Source organism: Nerophis ophidion, linkage group LG21 (assembly GCF_033978795.1).
Source record: "Nerophis ophidion isolate RoL-2023_Sa linkage group LG21, RoL_Noph_v1.0, whole genome shotgun sequence".
Lineage (NCBI taxonomy): Eukaryota > Metazoa > Chordata > Actinopteri > Syngnathiformes > Syngnathidae > Nerophis > Nerophis ophidion.
The window spans coordinates 21,610,287-21,627,855 of NC_084631.1; the positions used below are offsets into that span (position 1 = coordinate 21,610,287).

General features: G+C 38.3%; 1 protein-coding gene across 4 annotated transcripts in view; it reads left to right on the forward strand.

Moving 5' to 3' along the window:
- Positions 1–17,569, forward strand: part of LOC133539866 (sodium bicarbonate cotransporter 3-like) — a 95,890-nt gene that overhangs the window by 40,919 nt on the left and 37,402 nt on the right. For 3 of the 4 annotated variants that reach the window (XM_061882130.1, XM_061882134.1, XM_061882131.1), the window contains exons 3-7: positions 118–267; positions 2,724–2,862; positions 10,948–11,108; positions 12,838–13,026; positions 13,781–14,164. In XM_061882130.1, the coding sequence (XP_061738114.1) occupies positions 118–267; positions 2,724–2,862; positions 10,948–11,108; positions 12,838–13,026; positions 13,781–14,164 (1,023 nt within the window). The remainder of the gene's footprint in view (positions 1–117; positions 268–2,723; positions 2,863–10,947; positions 11,109–12,837; positions 13,027–13,780; positions 14,165–17,569) is intronic. The other variant, XM_061882133.1, reaches the window with a different exon arrangement.

The window sequence follows — 17,569 nt, forward strand, 5'->3', positions numbered from 1 at the left end:
TAAACAAAATATTGTAAAATAACAGATTAACCTTAAATCCCTGCTCCTGTTATGTGAATGTAGTCCTTTTGTTCCTTTAGTTGGTCCTCAACGATATTTTGCAATTGTTTCCTGCAGGCCACAGAGCGGTGTACGTAGGCGTTCATGTTCCTCTTGGAAGAGAAAACAAGCGGAGGCATCGTCACCGAGGACACAAGCACCACAGAAAAAGAAGGGATAAAGATTCTGAGGACGGAAAGGAAAATGACAGAGAATCTCCACCTTACGGTGAGAACAAAATACTTCTTGTAATAAATTTCTCAACACATTGGTCTGAAAATCATCACCTTACTCAGTTCTATCGTTATCGTTATTCAGTGTTCCCTCGGCGCTTGGTGGTTCACTTACTAGTCTCAGTGCAATGCAGATATTAAAGTATCATTGAATACATTGAGATTTGTCTGTTTAGCTGATTGGAGAGCTAGCTTCCGCAGCTAGTAGGCCCATAACGATGACTTTTGCTTTGTTTGATCAGTCGTTTTACTGTCGTGTTATTGGCACATTTAGGAACATTTAAGGTATGTAAATTAACATTTACAGAATCTTAACTAACTTCAGAACGTATATACTGTATTTGCGGCCTATTGTCTGGTGCGGTTAATATATGGAAACATGTTTTTCCTCTGAAATGTAGTGGGTGAGGCTTATATCCTGGTGCGCTCTATAGTCCGGAGTAATATTCATAAAAATTATTAGATAAATGGTGTCCCTACTTTGCAAACATAACTCTCACGAGAATCGAGTGAAAACTGTATATGATACGCTATTTATACTGTACATATGATAGTCTTTGATTATGTCATTCAGACACTGCCAGGACTTGCCTCTGACAGGCATAGGGAGATTGCAGTCAGTTTAAAAAAACATTCCTTACATACAAATGTAGTTATATGAATACCAAAACACATCTTGGGAGCCAGTTAGTAAAGATATTTGACATAAAGAGTTAATCTTTGGACAATAATGTGAGAAACCTTGTGATTGTTCAGGATTCAGGCGTTCATTTAATATTCAAATAAATTGTGATTTATTTTTTGACAAATTATATTAAAAAAAAAAACAACAAGTAGTTAGTTATAGTTACTACTTACTATAGATTCAAATTGAGGACGTTTTTACAATCCATTTTTGTTGTTGTTGTTTTTTTTTGTTTTTTTTGTCCTGTCCAGCTTCTCAGGCAAATCATATAGTTGATGTAGACGCCCATATCGGCTGTTCAGATTTACTTCACAAAATAGAAGTGTAGGATACTTCTCTTGTTGCCTTATTTGAATTTGACTTTATTAAATGTATTTATATTATCATTTGGTGTAGCCGGGCCGGAGCAGTAGGGGATAGAAAGAGAGAAAAAAAAAGATAGACAGAGGGGTAAATTGTGGGGATAAGAGGGGGATTAGACAGAGAGACAAAAACAACAACAGCAAATACAACAATAGCAACAACAACAATCGAACAACACCAGCACATACAATATGTACAAATATGATCTTAAAAGTAATAGCAAATAAGCAGTTAGTGAAATAAATAATATAGTAATGACAATGAGCATTTTTACACTAAAACTGGAGCAATACAAATACCAATAGAAAAAGCGCTATTGATCATGAACAAAACCAGTAGTTTACCTCTATTATCAACAATATAGTTGTTCAAATCCATTTTTGAATCTGCTTAATTGTTTTTATCGATTCTCTTATCGATTCTTATTTGCAAAAAATAAACAATATCATCAACTTTGTTAAGTTGAAAAGAAACATGAGCTGACAAACCCTAACAGTTTGGTCTTAGTCATAGGGCTCCTTCATGGGGTCCTCAGAAGAAATAATTTGTTTTGAAAATAACTATGTAATAATTAAAATAAGTTGGCAACTTTTCCAGGGTGTACCCCGCCTTCCGCCCGAGTGCAGCTGCGATAGGCTCCAGCACCTCCCGCCACCCCTAGAGAAACAAGCGGTAGAAAACAGACAGATAAATAATAATAATCATTTTTGATAATTATTTGTTACTTAATGCCATTTTTTATGTTGTTAATCCTAAAACTGCTTGGATGCAAGATCCTTCTCTTATTCTAAAAATGAGAAACAACACACTATAAAGTTCATTGCGATAAACTTCATACAAAGTGTAATCAAAAAAGGGCTTGTGAAAATCTTGCTTCTCAGATTGCTTCATTAAGAATTAACTTCAAATTATTAAGTGTTATGCACAAATCGGCTTAAGCCCCAAATGCCTTTCTGAACTCCTAATTCCATTCTCACGTTGACTGGCTGAGTACATTGTGTTCATAGGTCCAACTGAGTGCGTATACCAATGCTACCTCCACTTTGCTGTAAAATTCCAGGAAATGTAAGATAAGGACCTGCAGTGAGCAACGTTAATTTATTAATATGGTTGTGCTTTTGTGGTTTGGTTTTGTATGTTGTTTGCCGCATATTTATTTGTTTCTGTAAAGGAAGGAGCAGCAACAGTGTAAGGCAAGGCAAATAAGTCTGGAAGCGAAAAAAAGAAATGATGATTTCCAGAAAATGTCTGAGTTGTAATTGTTAGCTCATGTTAACGATTTGGCAGTATGATGCCTATCACTGGATGTGCAATGTGTATATCTATATGTATGCAAAGTATGAAAGAAGCACCAGTGTTTACATCAGTTGGATGCTTGGTCTCTTTTCTTACAATTTCAACAGACACTCCATCTCAGCGGGTCCAGTTCATTCTGGGCATGGAGGACGATGACTTGGAACATGTCCCACATGACCTCTTCACTGAGTTGGATGAGCTTTCCTTCAGAGATGGCAGTGCTACTGAATGGAAGGAAACTGCCAGGTCAGACTTAAATCGGCTATGTAATTAAACCTTTGATTTTGTCATTTTTTATGCAGTCCAAGTTAGGGCTGGGCGATATATCGATATATACGATATATCGCAGGTTTGTCTCTGTGCGATATAGAAAATGACTGTATCGTAATATTCGATTATATGTTCTCACCGTTGCTTTAAGCTGCGTGCATTACATTACTGGCGTATCTCACTCCCTCGCGTCTCTCCTTCTCAAAGAGACGTAAAATAAGCCCGCCTTCTTACATACGTCACATACTGTCGCACGTGTAGCGTCATATGCTCTCGCCGAGAGCTAACGTTAGCGTGGCTAACGTTAGCTGAGGTAGGTCGAGTTGCATTTAGCTGCGGGCATCACACGACAGGCATTTCTCAGTCCTCCTCGTCTCTCATTCTCACAGATACGGAAAACAAGCCCGCCTTCTTACATACGTCACATACTCTCGCGAGTCTAGTGTCATAGCTCTCGCCCAGCAGAGAGGTAGCAGCATGGCTAACGTTAGCTGAGCCAGGTCGAGCGAGCGGAGCTTGTGACAATACAAGAGAGAGATGGTGCGAAACTTATCACAAATGGAGGCAGAACAATAAATGCCCAACATAAAGAGCAGGGGGTCCATCATCTGGCTGTGGTTTGGCTTCAAGTGGGAAGATATTCAGCAGACAACAGCAATATGCTGTTCAATGTATATAATATGATGATTAACCTGTTTGGTGACTGTATTATGCTGATAGTATATATTTGTACCATGAATTGATAAACGTGGACCCCGACTTAAACAAGTTGAAAAACTTATTCGGGTGTTACCATTTAGTGGTCAATTCTCCCGTCCAAAGGCAAAACCTAATAACTCACTTCTAGCTGATTTTGAGAAAACAAAGGAAAACCAATCTATCTTGATGCTGTCTTACAAAGATCTACAAAGTCATCAAATGTATAGATGTTTTCTTGAGCTTTCATTTTCTTGCCGATTGAGCCATGGATTGAATCTGCTCTCATGAACGTGTGCCCTTTCTCCAGATATTTTATTACAATCTCGGGTGGGCCCCATTCTGCGTTTGCACATTGGGCAAGAGCCGTGTACAGCGTCCAGTTTTTATTTTGACCTCCACAGTTATCTGCCCAAAAGAGTATGCAAGGGGAAGAATGAAGAACACTACATCTAATGAAGGTGCTTGCAACGTCCTGGGCCAATCTTCCAAATATCCCCTCGTGCCCTAATATCACATAATCAGGTTGACCGTCGGCCCCCATTCGTGCAAATGTCTCATTAAAGACAATAAGGCGACTGACAAAGAAGCTCCGATTGGTCCCTTGAGATACTAGGTTTTTCTGTTGTATCTACGCGGTTATGTGGTAATTGCTAGGTCCTGCCATGTGCGTAACAGCTTACTTACGGAACAAATTACAATATCGTATACACTAATGTAAAGCATATCACCTAGGAACTCCAAAATTATCAGCTCAGTTTTGACCAAAATTTAGTTACTGGGTTTTGCCTTTGGACGGGAGAATTGTACGGAATATGTACTGTACTGTCAATGCAAAGTATGCAGCAGAAGTGTTAATACAAAAAGGTAGCAACACTATTAATTTGTTCTTTCATTTAAAAAGTCACCCGTGAGAGAATGAAGAGTATTTAATAAATACAGTTTTGGTCAATTGACTTAGTTGTGATTTCCCTCTCTGCATCAAAGTTTAAAAGGAGCATATATTAATGCAGTATGAAGAAGAATGTTTTAATGTAGACACATAAAATCATCATACTGCTGTGATTATATGCATCAAGTGTTCATTCAAGGCCAAGGCAAAATATCGTAATATATATCGTATATCGCAATATGGCATAAAAATATCGCAATATTAATAAAAGCCAATATCGCCCAGCCCTAGTCCAAGTAAAACATGCGATAATAAGACTATTAATTGACTTCAGTATTGTTTGCTGCACAATATAGTCAAACAAATTATCTTCAGAAATTCTAGGCTGGTCACTAGTTTACATATTCTTCATTGGCTTGAATTTCTTTTGGATTTTCTCTTCATTGACACAGGGTTAACATTATACAAACCGGAATAAGGTTTTATATAAGGAATGATGAATAATGACTTCCTAATTTCTTGTTTGCTATAATGATTGACTGCTGTTGTTCGTGTGTCTTTTGACAACATACAGGGATTTGATAACGCTCATTGGATCAACTAATACTTAGAATAATTAAATAACACAGAACAGACCTAATAATTAATCACAGGGTAAATGAAATTGCAAGAAGCCTGTCGCTGCAAGAGGATTAAGTTAAAGTTAAAGTACCAGTTATTGTCACACACACTTCGTGTGGCAAAATTATTCTCTGCATTTGACCCATCACCCTTGATCACCCCTTGGGAGGTGAGGGGAGCAGTGAGCAGCAGCGGTGGCCGCGTGCGGGAATCATTTTGGTGATTTAACCCCCAATTCCAACCCTTGATGCTGAGTGCCAAGCAGGGGGGTAATGCATCCCATTTTTATAGTCTTTGGTATGACTCGGCCGGGGTTTGAACTCACAACCTACCAATCTCAGGGCGAACACTCTAACCACTAGGCCACAGATCATTCTGCATCAGTCTCAGCACCTGGGTGCATTTTTTCTATAGCAAAATTTAATTATCGAAGCAAGCTCAGACCTAGGCTTGGACTGAAACAAACTTAAATAATCCACAAGAGAAATTGTTTGACACAGTAGCTGAATTGTTAAAACGATGAAAATCTCTGGAGCTACTGTGATCTGCTGCCACTCTTTCAGTCAGCCCCCCTCTTTGTCTCTGTGGGTAGAGGCAGGGCCCCTAACAAGTTCAGCCTTGTAACTTAAACGTAAGGTAATGTAGTAGAAATGATCCGGATCACCACAAAAGTCTTATGTCTTGATATGTATCCTATTTCTGAAATTTCCTAAAAGTTTCATCAAAATCTGCCAATAACTTTTTGAGTTTTAGTAACTGACATATCAACCAACCAACTACTGCAGATGCATAAGTCCAAGTCCAAGGACCTATGTGAAAAACTAAGTAATATAATTGTTGATTCACACACTTTGAGAACGTTTTTAGGAGCCATTTGTAAACAACATTCCGAAATCGTTATTGCAAACTCGGGCTGGGCCAAATGGCAAAAAAAAAAGATCACAGTATATTTCATGTCTTTCATATTTTGATTCATATCACAATTTGTATGTTGTTTTTAATCTGTCAGTGATGCAAGACCTAAAATAAACTCATTTCCCCTTTTCGGAATAATGAAGACATTTTCAAATGTTAACCATTTTCAAATTGTGTTGCTACATGCACTAGTAACATCACTGCCACTCGCAAATGTGAATCATCTTTAACTCATAATAGATTGCTAATGCAACGTGTGCTAATAGCAGTCAGACTGAGACTCGTATAATCACCTGGATGGTGGTTGTTTTGTAAATACAGTGCATCTGGAAATTATTAACAGCGCTTCACTATTTCCACATTTTGTTATGTAACAGCCTTTTTCCAAAATGGAGAACATTATTTTTTTTCCTCAGAATTCTACAGACAATACCCCACACAATGATATTGTGAAAATGTTTTTTTTTTTTTTTTTTAATTTAGCAAATGTAATAAAAAAATGTAAATAAATAAAATCACATGTACATAAGTATTCAGAGCCTTTACCCAATACTTTGTTGATGCACTTTTGGCAGCAAATACAGCCTCAAGTCTTTTTGGAAATGATGCCACAAGCTTGGCACACCTATCTCTGGGCAGTTCCGCCCATTCCTCTTTGCGCATTCTTCTTTGTAGCACCTTTCGAGCTCCATCAGGTTTGATGGGAAGCGTTGGTTTTCATCTATTGTGAATAGCCCCGAGTCATGGGTGACATTTATTTTTCCGCCATCGGCTGCACGTTACGTGCCATGTTCTGTGTTTCTGTTTACATCTACAGTACCTTACAACACTATGCGGAGTGGAAAAAGGTCAACTCTTATAGGCTGTTGTCACGGACATTTCCGCCATGTTTGATCACGTTAATATGCTCAAAGTTGATCACCGCAATCGAACTGAAATGTATCAATATCATACTGTACACATTAATTGCCCAGCCCCATTTCAAACAATGTTATTTGGACTTGTTACTACTTGGCAAATGTATAGAAGACGTCATCCTCAGCTGAAAATCATTTTGTTAGATTGTTCAAGAACAACCCAGAAACCACCAAAGTTTTTAAGTTTTTAAGTTGGAACTGGACCATGTTTCACTGTCCACAGTATATCTACTGCCATTAAATCAACACCTTTAAAACAGGGAGGTTCAAACTTTTTCCAATGAGCGCCACTAGTGCTTCTAGTGCATTTCACAAAATAGATAGAATTCTGAAGAAGGACGGCTATGTCCAAGTTATTCAACTTGATTTCAAATCAACAGCTGCACAGTGCACACTTGGAGACAATTGGTTATTACAATTTGGGACGATACCAACCGTATAATAAGAGCTAAAATGAAGCTTCTGGAATGGCCTTCCCAAAATTCAACACTCAAACTTTTAGAATGTTTGTACACTATGCTAAAAAAATCTAGGTGTTGGCCAGTAATCAATCAATCAATCATATCCTTTATTTAACCAGGTAAAAAGCTCATTGAGATTAAAATATTCTTTCCAAGAGTGAACTGGCAAAGAGAGCAGCAATGCAAAGTTAGAGAAATACATATAAGAACCACAAAAACAGCAACAGTCACACACCACAATTTAAAAATAAGCTACTTACATACTGTATATTAACATAAAAACATGTGATAGGTCGAAACAATGTATAGACTGTTTCAGTAAAAAAATCTTAAAAACAAGTACAATGCCCAGTCGAAGCAGTTTCTCGATCCTTTTAAGATGGCCTGGAATTCCCCCCAATAGATTAGCTCAGGTTACCTCAGATCCTTTTGTAAATTATTCCATGACCATGGAGGAACATATCTGAAAGCTTTTTTTTTCCAGATTTGTGTCGGCTCTAGGAACAAACATGCTAAGTATGTCCTTCGACCTTAAGCTGTAGTGACTGGAATCTCTCCACATAAAAGAACACAAATAAGGGGAACTAAACCAAGAAGTTATTTATATATATAAAAAAAACATCCATCAAAAAATTTGGGAACTGACAAAGACGGACAGTCTCCCTTTGCATATAAAGTGCAATGATGGACAAGACGGCCACAACTAGTAATAAAACGTAAGGCACAGTCATAAACAGTATCCAGTTTTTTCAAATACGTGTCTAGTGCATTCATAAAAAGCAAGTCTCCATAATCTAGCAAAGGCATAAAAGTGGTCAGAATCAAGTGTTTCCTAACTTGTAGTGAAAAGCAGGATTTAACATTTAGGTTTAGTCATGTGTTTTTCAATGTGAGATTTTAAATACATCAATAACAAGACAATTTGAAGTTTAACCTTATGAGTGGTTGATTTTTTTTTGGAGTACTCAGTGGAAATACTTTACCTCCAAAAAATAACTTTAATAATTGTAGATTTTTCTGTATTAAACACTAGTCTGAGTCAGCTAGGACTAAACAACATGAAAAGCAGATTGCAGGACTTAGATGGTTCACATTATTGAGGGGGATGAACAATATATGACCGCGTCATCTGCATACAAATGGAACGCAGCATCCGACACATTATCACAGAGATTATTTACATAGATAGAAAACAGTAACGGACCTAATTTGGAACCCTGAAGTACACCATTCACCATAGAGGAGAAAGACAAGCAGGACCCAGCAAACTGGATGCATTGGGTTCTATCGAACAAGTAATTAGAAAACCACTTTACAGCATGCTGATATAGGCCAATCCTGTGCAGTCTGTCTGCCATAATAACAAACCAACCAATTAACTCCACCAACTACCAAGAGTGGCCAAAAACAATATCCAGCCAGAAGTATGTGTGGCTCCAAAGAAATTAAGGTTGAGGTGAAACTCGCTAAGGTACATTTATTTATTTAGCCTAACCTGATTGTATGATTTGGACTCGGCGTAATTGAAATAAAATTCCCATATATAAAAATAACTTAAGATGGCTTTCTATATTGTCATTACATCCTGAGAATTTTTTTTTTCCAAATACATTAAGGTATCAAAATGAATCAGACTTTCAAGTGTATGTACATTTCTGATCAAACCCTGCGCACTGTTTTTATTATGAAGCATCTGGCACCAAAACTGCTCATATATACACAGTATAGTCTTATACTATATTAAATATTTGCCAACATATTCTTGTCAGGCCATATCAACTTCAAATGGAGATTACGGATTAGGCAGCGGAATTCCTTCACACTCAAAGGATGATGAGAGCACTATACTGTATACAATGGAGGGGTTCATAGCATTTCCTTCGACCCTCACAATACATTTATCACATAGCACAAATATTCGAAATATTCAGACACTGCTTCATTCCAAACATGTCACGATCTACTGTAAATGAGTTTAAAGATTCTGCATGTACTGCACACACCTGTTACTACTTAATATCAAGCATCTATCAATAGTGGGAAGTTGATATTGTATAGCGCTCAAACTCAACAGTATTGTTGCCCTGGTTAATAAAAATGTTCATGGGCCTTAAACGAAAGTCATGCTCTGGTAATACCGTTTAGATTTTTATGCATAATACTTTTATACTTCATTACTTTAATGCTGTTTATGGATTAACGTTTACATAAATCTCTACGTAGTAGGCTTTCTTCGAAACGTTGGCAGCACCAGAGGGAAAAATTATGTTTAAAAACTAATGGAAGACAGAATCTTTCAATGTAAAGTGACTGGCATTCTAAAATTTGCTTTCATACTCAGTTTAAAATAATCAGACCCAGCATGGAACACTTCATTGTTCAGTCAACACAGACGTCTTAACGTCACCAAGGCTCATCTTTATGCATTTGCACACCGTGCCAAAATAGGATAAATGTATTTGGGACAGTACCAGACAAAGTTATGTGTAAGTTTCACTTTTGCATCTCATGGCACATAAGTGTGGCGCGTTCAAGGAACCTTGAGTAAAGTTTGAAGCAGAGCTGTCACCTGTTTGAAAAGACAAGGGAAGCTCAACCCCCAGTAAATTTAATAATAATGTATTAGGATTATTTTCACGGTGGCAGAGGGGTTAGTGCGTCTACCTCACAATACGAAGGTCCTGCAGTCCTGGGTTCAAATCCAGGCTCGGGATCTTTCTGTGTGGAGTTTGCATGTTCTCCCTGTGAATGCGTGGGTTCCCTCCGGGTACTCCGGCTTCCTCCCACTTCCAAAGACATGCACCTGGGGATAGGTTGATTGGCAACACTAAATTGGCCCTAGTGTGTGAATGTGAGTGTGAATGTTGTCTGTCCATCTGTGTTGGCCCTGTGATGAGGTGGCGACTTGTCCAGGGTGTACCCCGCCTTCCGCCCGATTGTAGCTGAGATAGGCGCCAGCGCCCCCCGCGGCCCCAAAAGGGAATAAGCGGTAGAAAATGGATGGATGGATTATTATTATTATTAACCAATGACAATCCTTCATCTATCAGATCATTGCTACTTTACACTATGAAGTATGAAGCATGTACATGACATACATGTATTTAAGTGAATGATGACAGGTTATGTAATAAAACTCACATTCTAGTTACTATAAATTTGATTTTTTGGCATGTGTGGTTACACGCGCTAGTTTTAACCAAATTAAGTCAAGGAACTACTTTTTTAGTGCTTGTAAACATACTGAGTGTGTGTATGTGGGGTGCTAATTTATAAGTTTTAGGGTGGGGTGGGGGCCCCTCAGGAATTTATTCATGATAAATGCGTAATATTAAAGACCAAAATGGGGTCACAAACAATATTTCGTTTTTTGGCCACAAAACCCCTCGGTTTTTATGTAATGGTTTTTCTAAAGTGGTGTTGTGAGTGACTCATTATTCAAACCCAGATACATTAGTTCTTTCAGTGACGCACACATATTTTGTTGGACAGGTTTATTTTCAAGTCTTATTGCTATTGTCTGCGCTAATGTCTGTGTGATGTTTGGTATTGTGTGCAGGTGGCTGAAGTTTGAAGAAGATGTGGAGGATGGAGGGGAAAGATGGAGCAAGCCTTATGTGGCTACGCTGTCACTGCACAGTTTATTTGAATTGCGTAGCTGCATCCTCAATGGCACGGTCATGCTGGACATGCGAGCCAACAGTATCGAGGACATCGCTGGTAAATCTTTTCTTTTTTCATTACATTTTCCCTTTGGTTTTAAATGTTGCAACATTATGAAATAACCACTGCTGTATTTTTTTTCAAAATTCTGATTACTGTGATGCAGAAACATGTGATTACTACCGATATCTTAACCCATACTGAAGCCTAAATGCCTTATGAAACACAATGAGAGATACGGTGTCACTTTTAGAAAAAAAACATTTTACTCCCAAGTGCCAAATTGTGAATATCAGATAAAGATTATTTTGTCTCCGCTTGTAATAATAATAATACTAATCACAGGTGTGGCGTGCCACATTTGATATCGGTGTTCGTCACTGTAATCGATCTCAATAGAACTAAGAAAAAGGGAAAAACTAGGAAGTGTGGGATAATGTTGATCTTATAGTGACAGATAAGATAAATATTCTTCTTTTCTTGTTTATTCTTTGCCTTATTGATCAGCGTTGCACATTTCATATGCCTTTTTGTGCAGCAATTTTTTTTTAAAATCAAAATTTAATCTGCTGGTCAACTCTAAAGACTTTCTCAATCCAGCAGATGGTGCCATTATAAAATATATCTGTATCAGTGCTTTGTCAATACAGCTTGTAATTGTGCCACACACTCACTGAGTCGTCATTTACCCATGAGTAGTAATCATAGGACTGTATCTTCTAGTGGCCTCCGTTCTAACAAATGCCATGCTTTAATTCAATGTTTGGCAGAAAAGTGCAAATCTTGTAGAAATACAGTAGTAATAAATACATTTAATATATCATGTATTGAATAGTTTTGAATACAAAGTGCATAAGCTTGCAGTATAGTAGAGCAGGGACTCTTAACCTTTTTGACCTCTCCACTACAGAGACGCCCGGGCCCTACTCAAATATAAACACTGAATTGAATGTTGTCTATCTGTTGGCCCTGCAATGAGTTGGCGACTTGTCTTTGGTGTATCTCGCCTTCCGCTCGAATGCAGCTGGGATAGGCTCCAGCCATCCCCGCGACCCTGAGAAGGACAAGCAGTAGAAATGGATGGATGGATGTAATTAGTTATATGAGTCATGATTTTATTGTATTCAATAATTATATTTAACCTACGTACAGTTTGCAACCTTGTCAAGTGGTATGAAACAATGTGTTAATCACAACAAAATGTTATTTTTTCACACATAAACATTAAAAAAAACAAGTACCAACCAATTATACTACATACGGGACTTGTAAATATCTGATGAAAAATAAATCTACATACATAAAAATACTTGGTGAGAAATTACACACCTATAAAATGCCTGTGTTTGATACTCTGTATTATGCTACTCACAGATAATGAACACATTTATGAATTGCATTTAAATTACAGGCACAAAGTATACAGTATTGTATTGTATTATATTTCCTGGGAGATGATCTACAAAGTGGCGACTTGTCCAGCCCAGGGTGCTACGTTCCGCCTTAGTGCAGATGGATAGGGGTAATGATACTGTCTGCTTTGGTCTTACTGTTCAGGCAGGGTCTGTGACACTGTTGGGGGCTCTTTTTTCCATTTCCAACCGTGCAGCATTATTAAAAGGGAATAAGACCCTTAATGGTAAATAGAAAAAAAATACACATTCCTTTCAAATTTTAACAAGACATTTACTTCTACCCTTGTGCAAGACGATACCCCAACAAGTCAACCAGTAACTCTTCAGCCCTCTATGTTATTTAATTGGTTCTTCTTGTTTGTCTAATTTAGACATGGTGATAGACAGCATGGTGGCATCAGGCCAGCTCAAGGAAGACCTGCGTGCGAAGGTGCGAGAAGCCATGTTGAAGAAACACCACCATCAGAATGAGAGAAAGCTCAGTAATCGCATCCCTCTGGTGCGCTCCTTCGCTGACATAGGCAAGAAACATTCTGACCCATTCTTGCTTGAGAAAAACGGTGAGATCTTACATTGCACTCACTTTTCTTCTTCCTCCATTATTACATTTCACAGAAGTATTTCTAAAAATGCAATATTTATATCCTGCAACGTGTGCATAGAAGGTGGATGGTAAAAGTGAGTACCATCTAGAGATCAATGGGTAGTGAAGAAAAGCTCCCACAATAGTGAAAGAGAAATCTGGGTGCTTATGGTAGTCTGTATGGCTTGCTTGGTTTGAATTACTGACTGCTTTTACGTTGTATTGATTCCCAGAAAATTATGCTTTTCATGTTTGAACTTGTGCATGGCTGCAGTGGTGTACATTATTATAAGATTGGGATCAAAATGAGGTCTCATTGATTGTTGGTGATGGTAACAGCTGTAGTGTAGATGAATGCTGTGAGCCAAGTGTGTAACTACATTGAGTTTGCAATGGGAGCTTGCTTCCAAGTAGTTGCATTGCTATTGCATTATCTGGCATGCACATGATCGAGCTTGACTGAGACAGGTTTTTGGGCCTTGTGGACACCCCTCCCTTTGTCACCGAATCATTTGTGCTGTGTCTTGCACTAAACCATTTGTTGCTCACTTGATGCATGAACCTCTCTAACATTTGTTCCTGCTTTGCGCACTTTCTGACTGGCTCCTTCAAATACCACACCCTTTTGATGTACTTCAACTTCATATATTTTTCCTTATCTGCTTTACCCTTCTTCCTCCTTCTCCTTTCCCTGCTTTCTGTCTCCTTTTTGCCATTGTGTCCTCTTATAGGAGAGGGCCTGTCCTCTTCGCGTCTGTCCCTCCACAAGCCAGGAGCACCCTCTTCTGCTTCCAACCTGGTGCAAAGACAAGAATCCAGAGTTTCCATCCTACTCAACCAACTCCTGCCCTCCTCTTCGTCCAACACAGGACGCTCCCCAGGTCCCTCTCCGCTCACCACCCCTCAAAGTACCCCTGCCTTGTTTAGACACGCTTCGCCCAGCCCCCCGTGCACCCATGGAGCAGGCTTTGGCTCGCATAGCATCCCAGAGGTAGTGGTATCGCCTCCCAACGATGATGACCCACCAAATTCTGCAGAGGAAGAGGCAGCATCACCACAGCTCAGCCGGCAATCATCCTGTGCATCCCAGGGGCTTGAGCAGCTGCCCTTAGAAGGCAATTATCTGTGTAGCTTGCTAGTGTGAGTCATAGCTTGAACAGAAATTACTAGGACTAGCATGAAAGCTCTGTGTGGCCATCTCACCTTCACCCACATTCCAAAGCATCCTTGCTACTACTGTCAGTACTGTGCAAAAAGTCTTGGGTCACAATTACATTTGAAGAGTTTATTTGCGAAACTCTGCTTTATACTCTATATGTTGTAAAGTTATGGCACTTAAGTGCGGACAATTTGTGTTTTGGTTGTCCACCTCATGCTAGGAAGCCAGTTACTACCAGGTTGTGGTGAATGGGTCTTTATGTATGAGTGGATACAATTATTATTCTGGCAATTGTATAGTTTTAATGATGTCCTACTGACTGATACTAGCTTCTGCATCTGCCCTTTTATCCAGATACCCCCTTTTCCTCCCAACTGTTTAAATATGTGAAAATGGCTGCAAAAAAGTCATTAATAGAATGCGAGTGGAGGTTCAAGATTTTTCTCACAGTACTGTTCATGTCATGGCTCTACTTCCTCTAATTTCCTATAACCCTCCTAATCTCTTCTTATATGCTTCAACTCCCCCTCTTTGCCATCCAAACCTATGTCCCCATGCACCTTTTCAAAGCATTCCTCAGTGTCTACCTTGATCAAATACAGTATGTTCATCACCCTTTGGCAGAGGCATCATTGCTGCCTTCTAAAAATGCTTTGGTTATTCATGTTATGTTGCAGTGAAGGAAATGTTTCAAGTGAACAGTGTAAGGTTTATTTTAACAGCGAGAATAGCAAGAAAACACATTGAAGTCATCCATCCATCTATCCATTTTCTACCGCTTATTACCTTAGGGGTTGCGGGGGGCACTGGTGCCTATCTCAGCTACAATCGGGCGGAAGGTGGCGTACACCCTGGACAAGTCACCACTTCATCGCAGGGCCACATTGAAGTCATAAATTATTATAAGTTATACGATTAAGAAAAATGGCCCTAGTTTATATTTATTGGTGATTGCTATTGTCAGTGTAACAATATCAACACTAAGTCTGACCAATCTAAATCAATGAGCAAGAACTGATAGAGCCTTCTTCGATGAGCGGTGAAAAGTCTTCTCAGACAAACCAAACAGTCCAGTTGCAATTGATTGAATGCCCTGAGATAACAATGTTTTGGATGAATGAGAACATTCATAGACAATATCAATACAATATTTTAACTGTTTCCCTCAACTTTTTTATTACATACAATTTGAATATCAAAACAAAGTCAATAGTACAAAATAACGAAACAAAAGCAAAAATGACAGTCCACTACTCACGGAAATCCTTTGAGTTTTGCTCTCAAAGTCCTTCTGTGTCCAACGACTCGTTGCCCAATTTTCTAAACATTAACAAAAATGAAAAAAAATTAATTTGTGAAAATAAAAATATTGATCTAATTACTCTGGTGAGATAGGCTGCAGCGACCTCCCGTGACCTTGAACGGGAGAAGTGGTAGAAAATGGATGGATTAATGGATGGATACTTACTCTGGTATCAATTATATACAGATACTATCCTTTTGTATCGACACCATTTGTGAATCGATTTGCCCACACTTTAATTGCTGTGTACGCCTGGCCAAAACACACTAACAGAGACCAACAGTTGGTTATAATATCCTCTCTGTAGTCTACCGGTGTCAAACTGAAAGCCAGTGGGCCAAATCTTTGCCCGCTACGTCATTTTACGTGGCCAGCCACATAATTTTATGTGGTTCTGCCGCATTATTTTCTGTGGCTCGCCACCTAATTTTCTGTGGTCTGTAGCGTTCTTTTCTGTAGTCTGCCGCATCATTTAATGTGGACCACCGCATCATTTTATGTGATATGCTGCATTGCTTTATGTGGCCCGTCACGTCATTTAATGTGATATTCTGCTACAGCTGCCCGATTGACATTGAGATTTTAATTAGTGCGATTATGTAACCACATGAGGTGGAGGTTTTTTTTCCTTTTCCTAATTCTTCTGCACCACCTTTTCGTTGTGTCTGCATTGGCATGTCACATGAGTTACTGTTACCAAGGCAGGTCGCAGCAGAAAATCCATAGAAACAAAACAAAAAAACATTGTTGATCTGCCCACAGTAAAATCTCCAGGTATTCTTGATGACCAATCCACCACTAGTTACAAGTTATAATGTATTTGATTCTCAATTAAAACATGACTTGGTTCTTGGTAAGGAAACCCTTGTGGGCAAGTTTGATGTTTCTTGTAGTTGGTCACCAGGATTGCGTACGTCTCAGAAGGGATCATTCAATTGTGTAATGGCATACTTAAGGTGAGCCTGTGCATGTATTCTTAAGCAGGAGGATCTTTCACTGCGGGATCTCTATCCCTTACGGCAGTGGTTCTCAACCTTTTTTCAGTGATGTATCCCCTGTGAACATTTTTTAAATTCAAGTACCCCCAAATCAGAGCAAAGCATTTTTGGTTGGAAAAAAAAAGAGATAAAGAAGTAAAATACAGCACTATGTTATCAGTTTCTGATTTATTCAATTGTATAACAGTGCAAGATATTGCTCATTTGTAGTTGTCATTCTTGAACTATTTGGAAAAAAAGATATAAAAATAACTAAAAACTTGTTGAAAAATAAACAAGTGATTCAATTATAAATAAAGATTTCTACACATAGAAGGAATCATCAACTTAAAGTGCCCTCTTTGGGGATTTTAATAGATATCCATCTGTCCATCGAGATTCATGAACTTAATTCTAAACATTTCTACACCAAAAAAATCTTCAACATCAATATTTATGAAACATGTCCACAAAAAATCTAACTGTCAACACTGAATATTGCATTATTCTATTTCTTTTCACAGTTTATGAACATACATTCATATTTTGTTGAAGTATTATTCAATAAATGTATTTATAAACATTTTTAAATATATATTTTTTTAAATCTCACGTACCCCTTGGCATACCTTCAAGTACCCCCAGGAGTACGCGTACCCCCATTTGAGAACCACTGCCTTACGGTGTCTTACCAAGGTTTTTTTAAGGAGAATGCGGTACTAACTCCATTGAGAACTCCCGTGTGGGGTTGACTGTTGGCTTCCTTAATTTTTGTAATCAATGGGCCAACTATTTATTTTTCACCAAATTTCTTGCTGAAGGGACAGAAATATCTTCATATAGGTCACAATTCTTGCTATAGTGCTCATTTTAATTGAATACAAAAATCCTTTAAACATGTTAACATTTTTATACTGGTATTTTCTCTCTCGCTGAGAAGTAAACCTTCCCTAAAATATGGGCTGTTCGTCTCTTTGTAAGAGGTTAAATTTACAAAAGCAACAATCAGTAAAGAAATTAATCTTTATAATTACCTAAATGTTTGTTAAATAATAATTTTATATTAAGTTATTAAATTTTT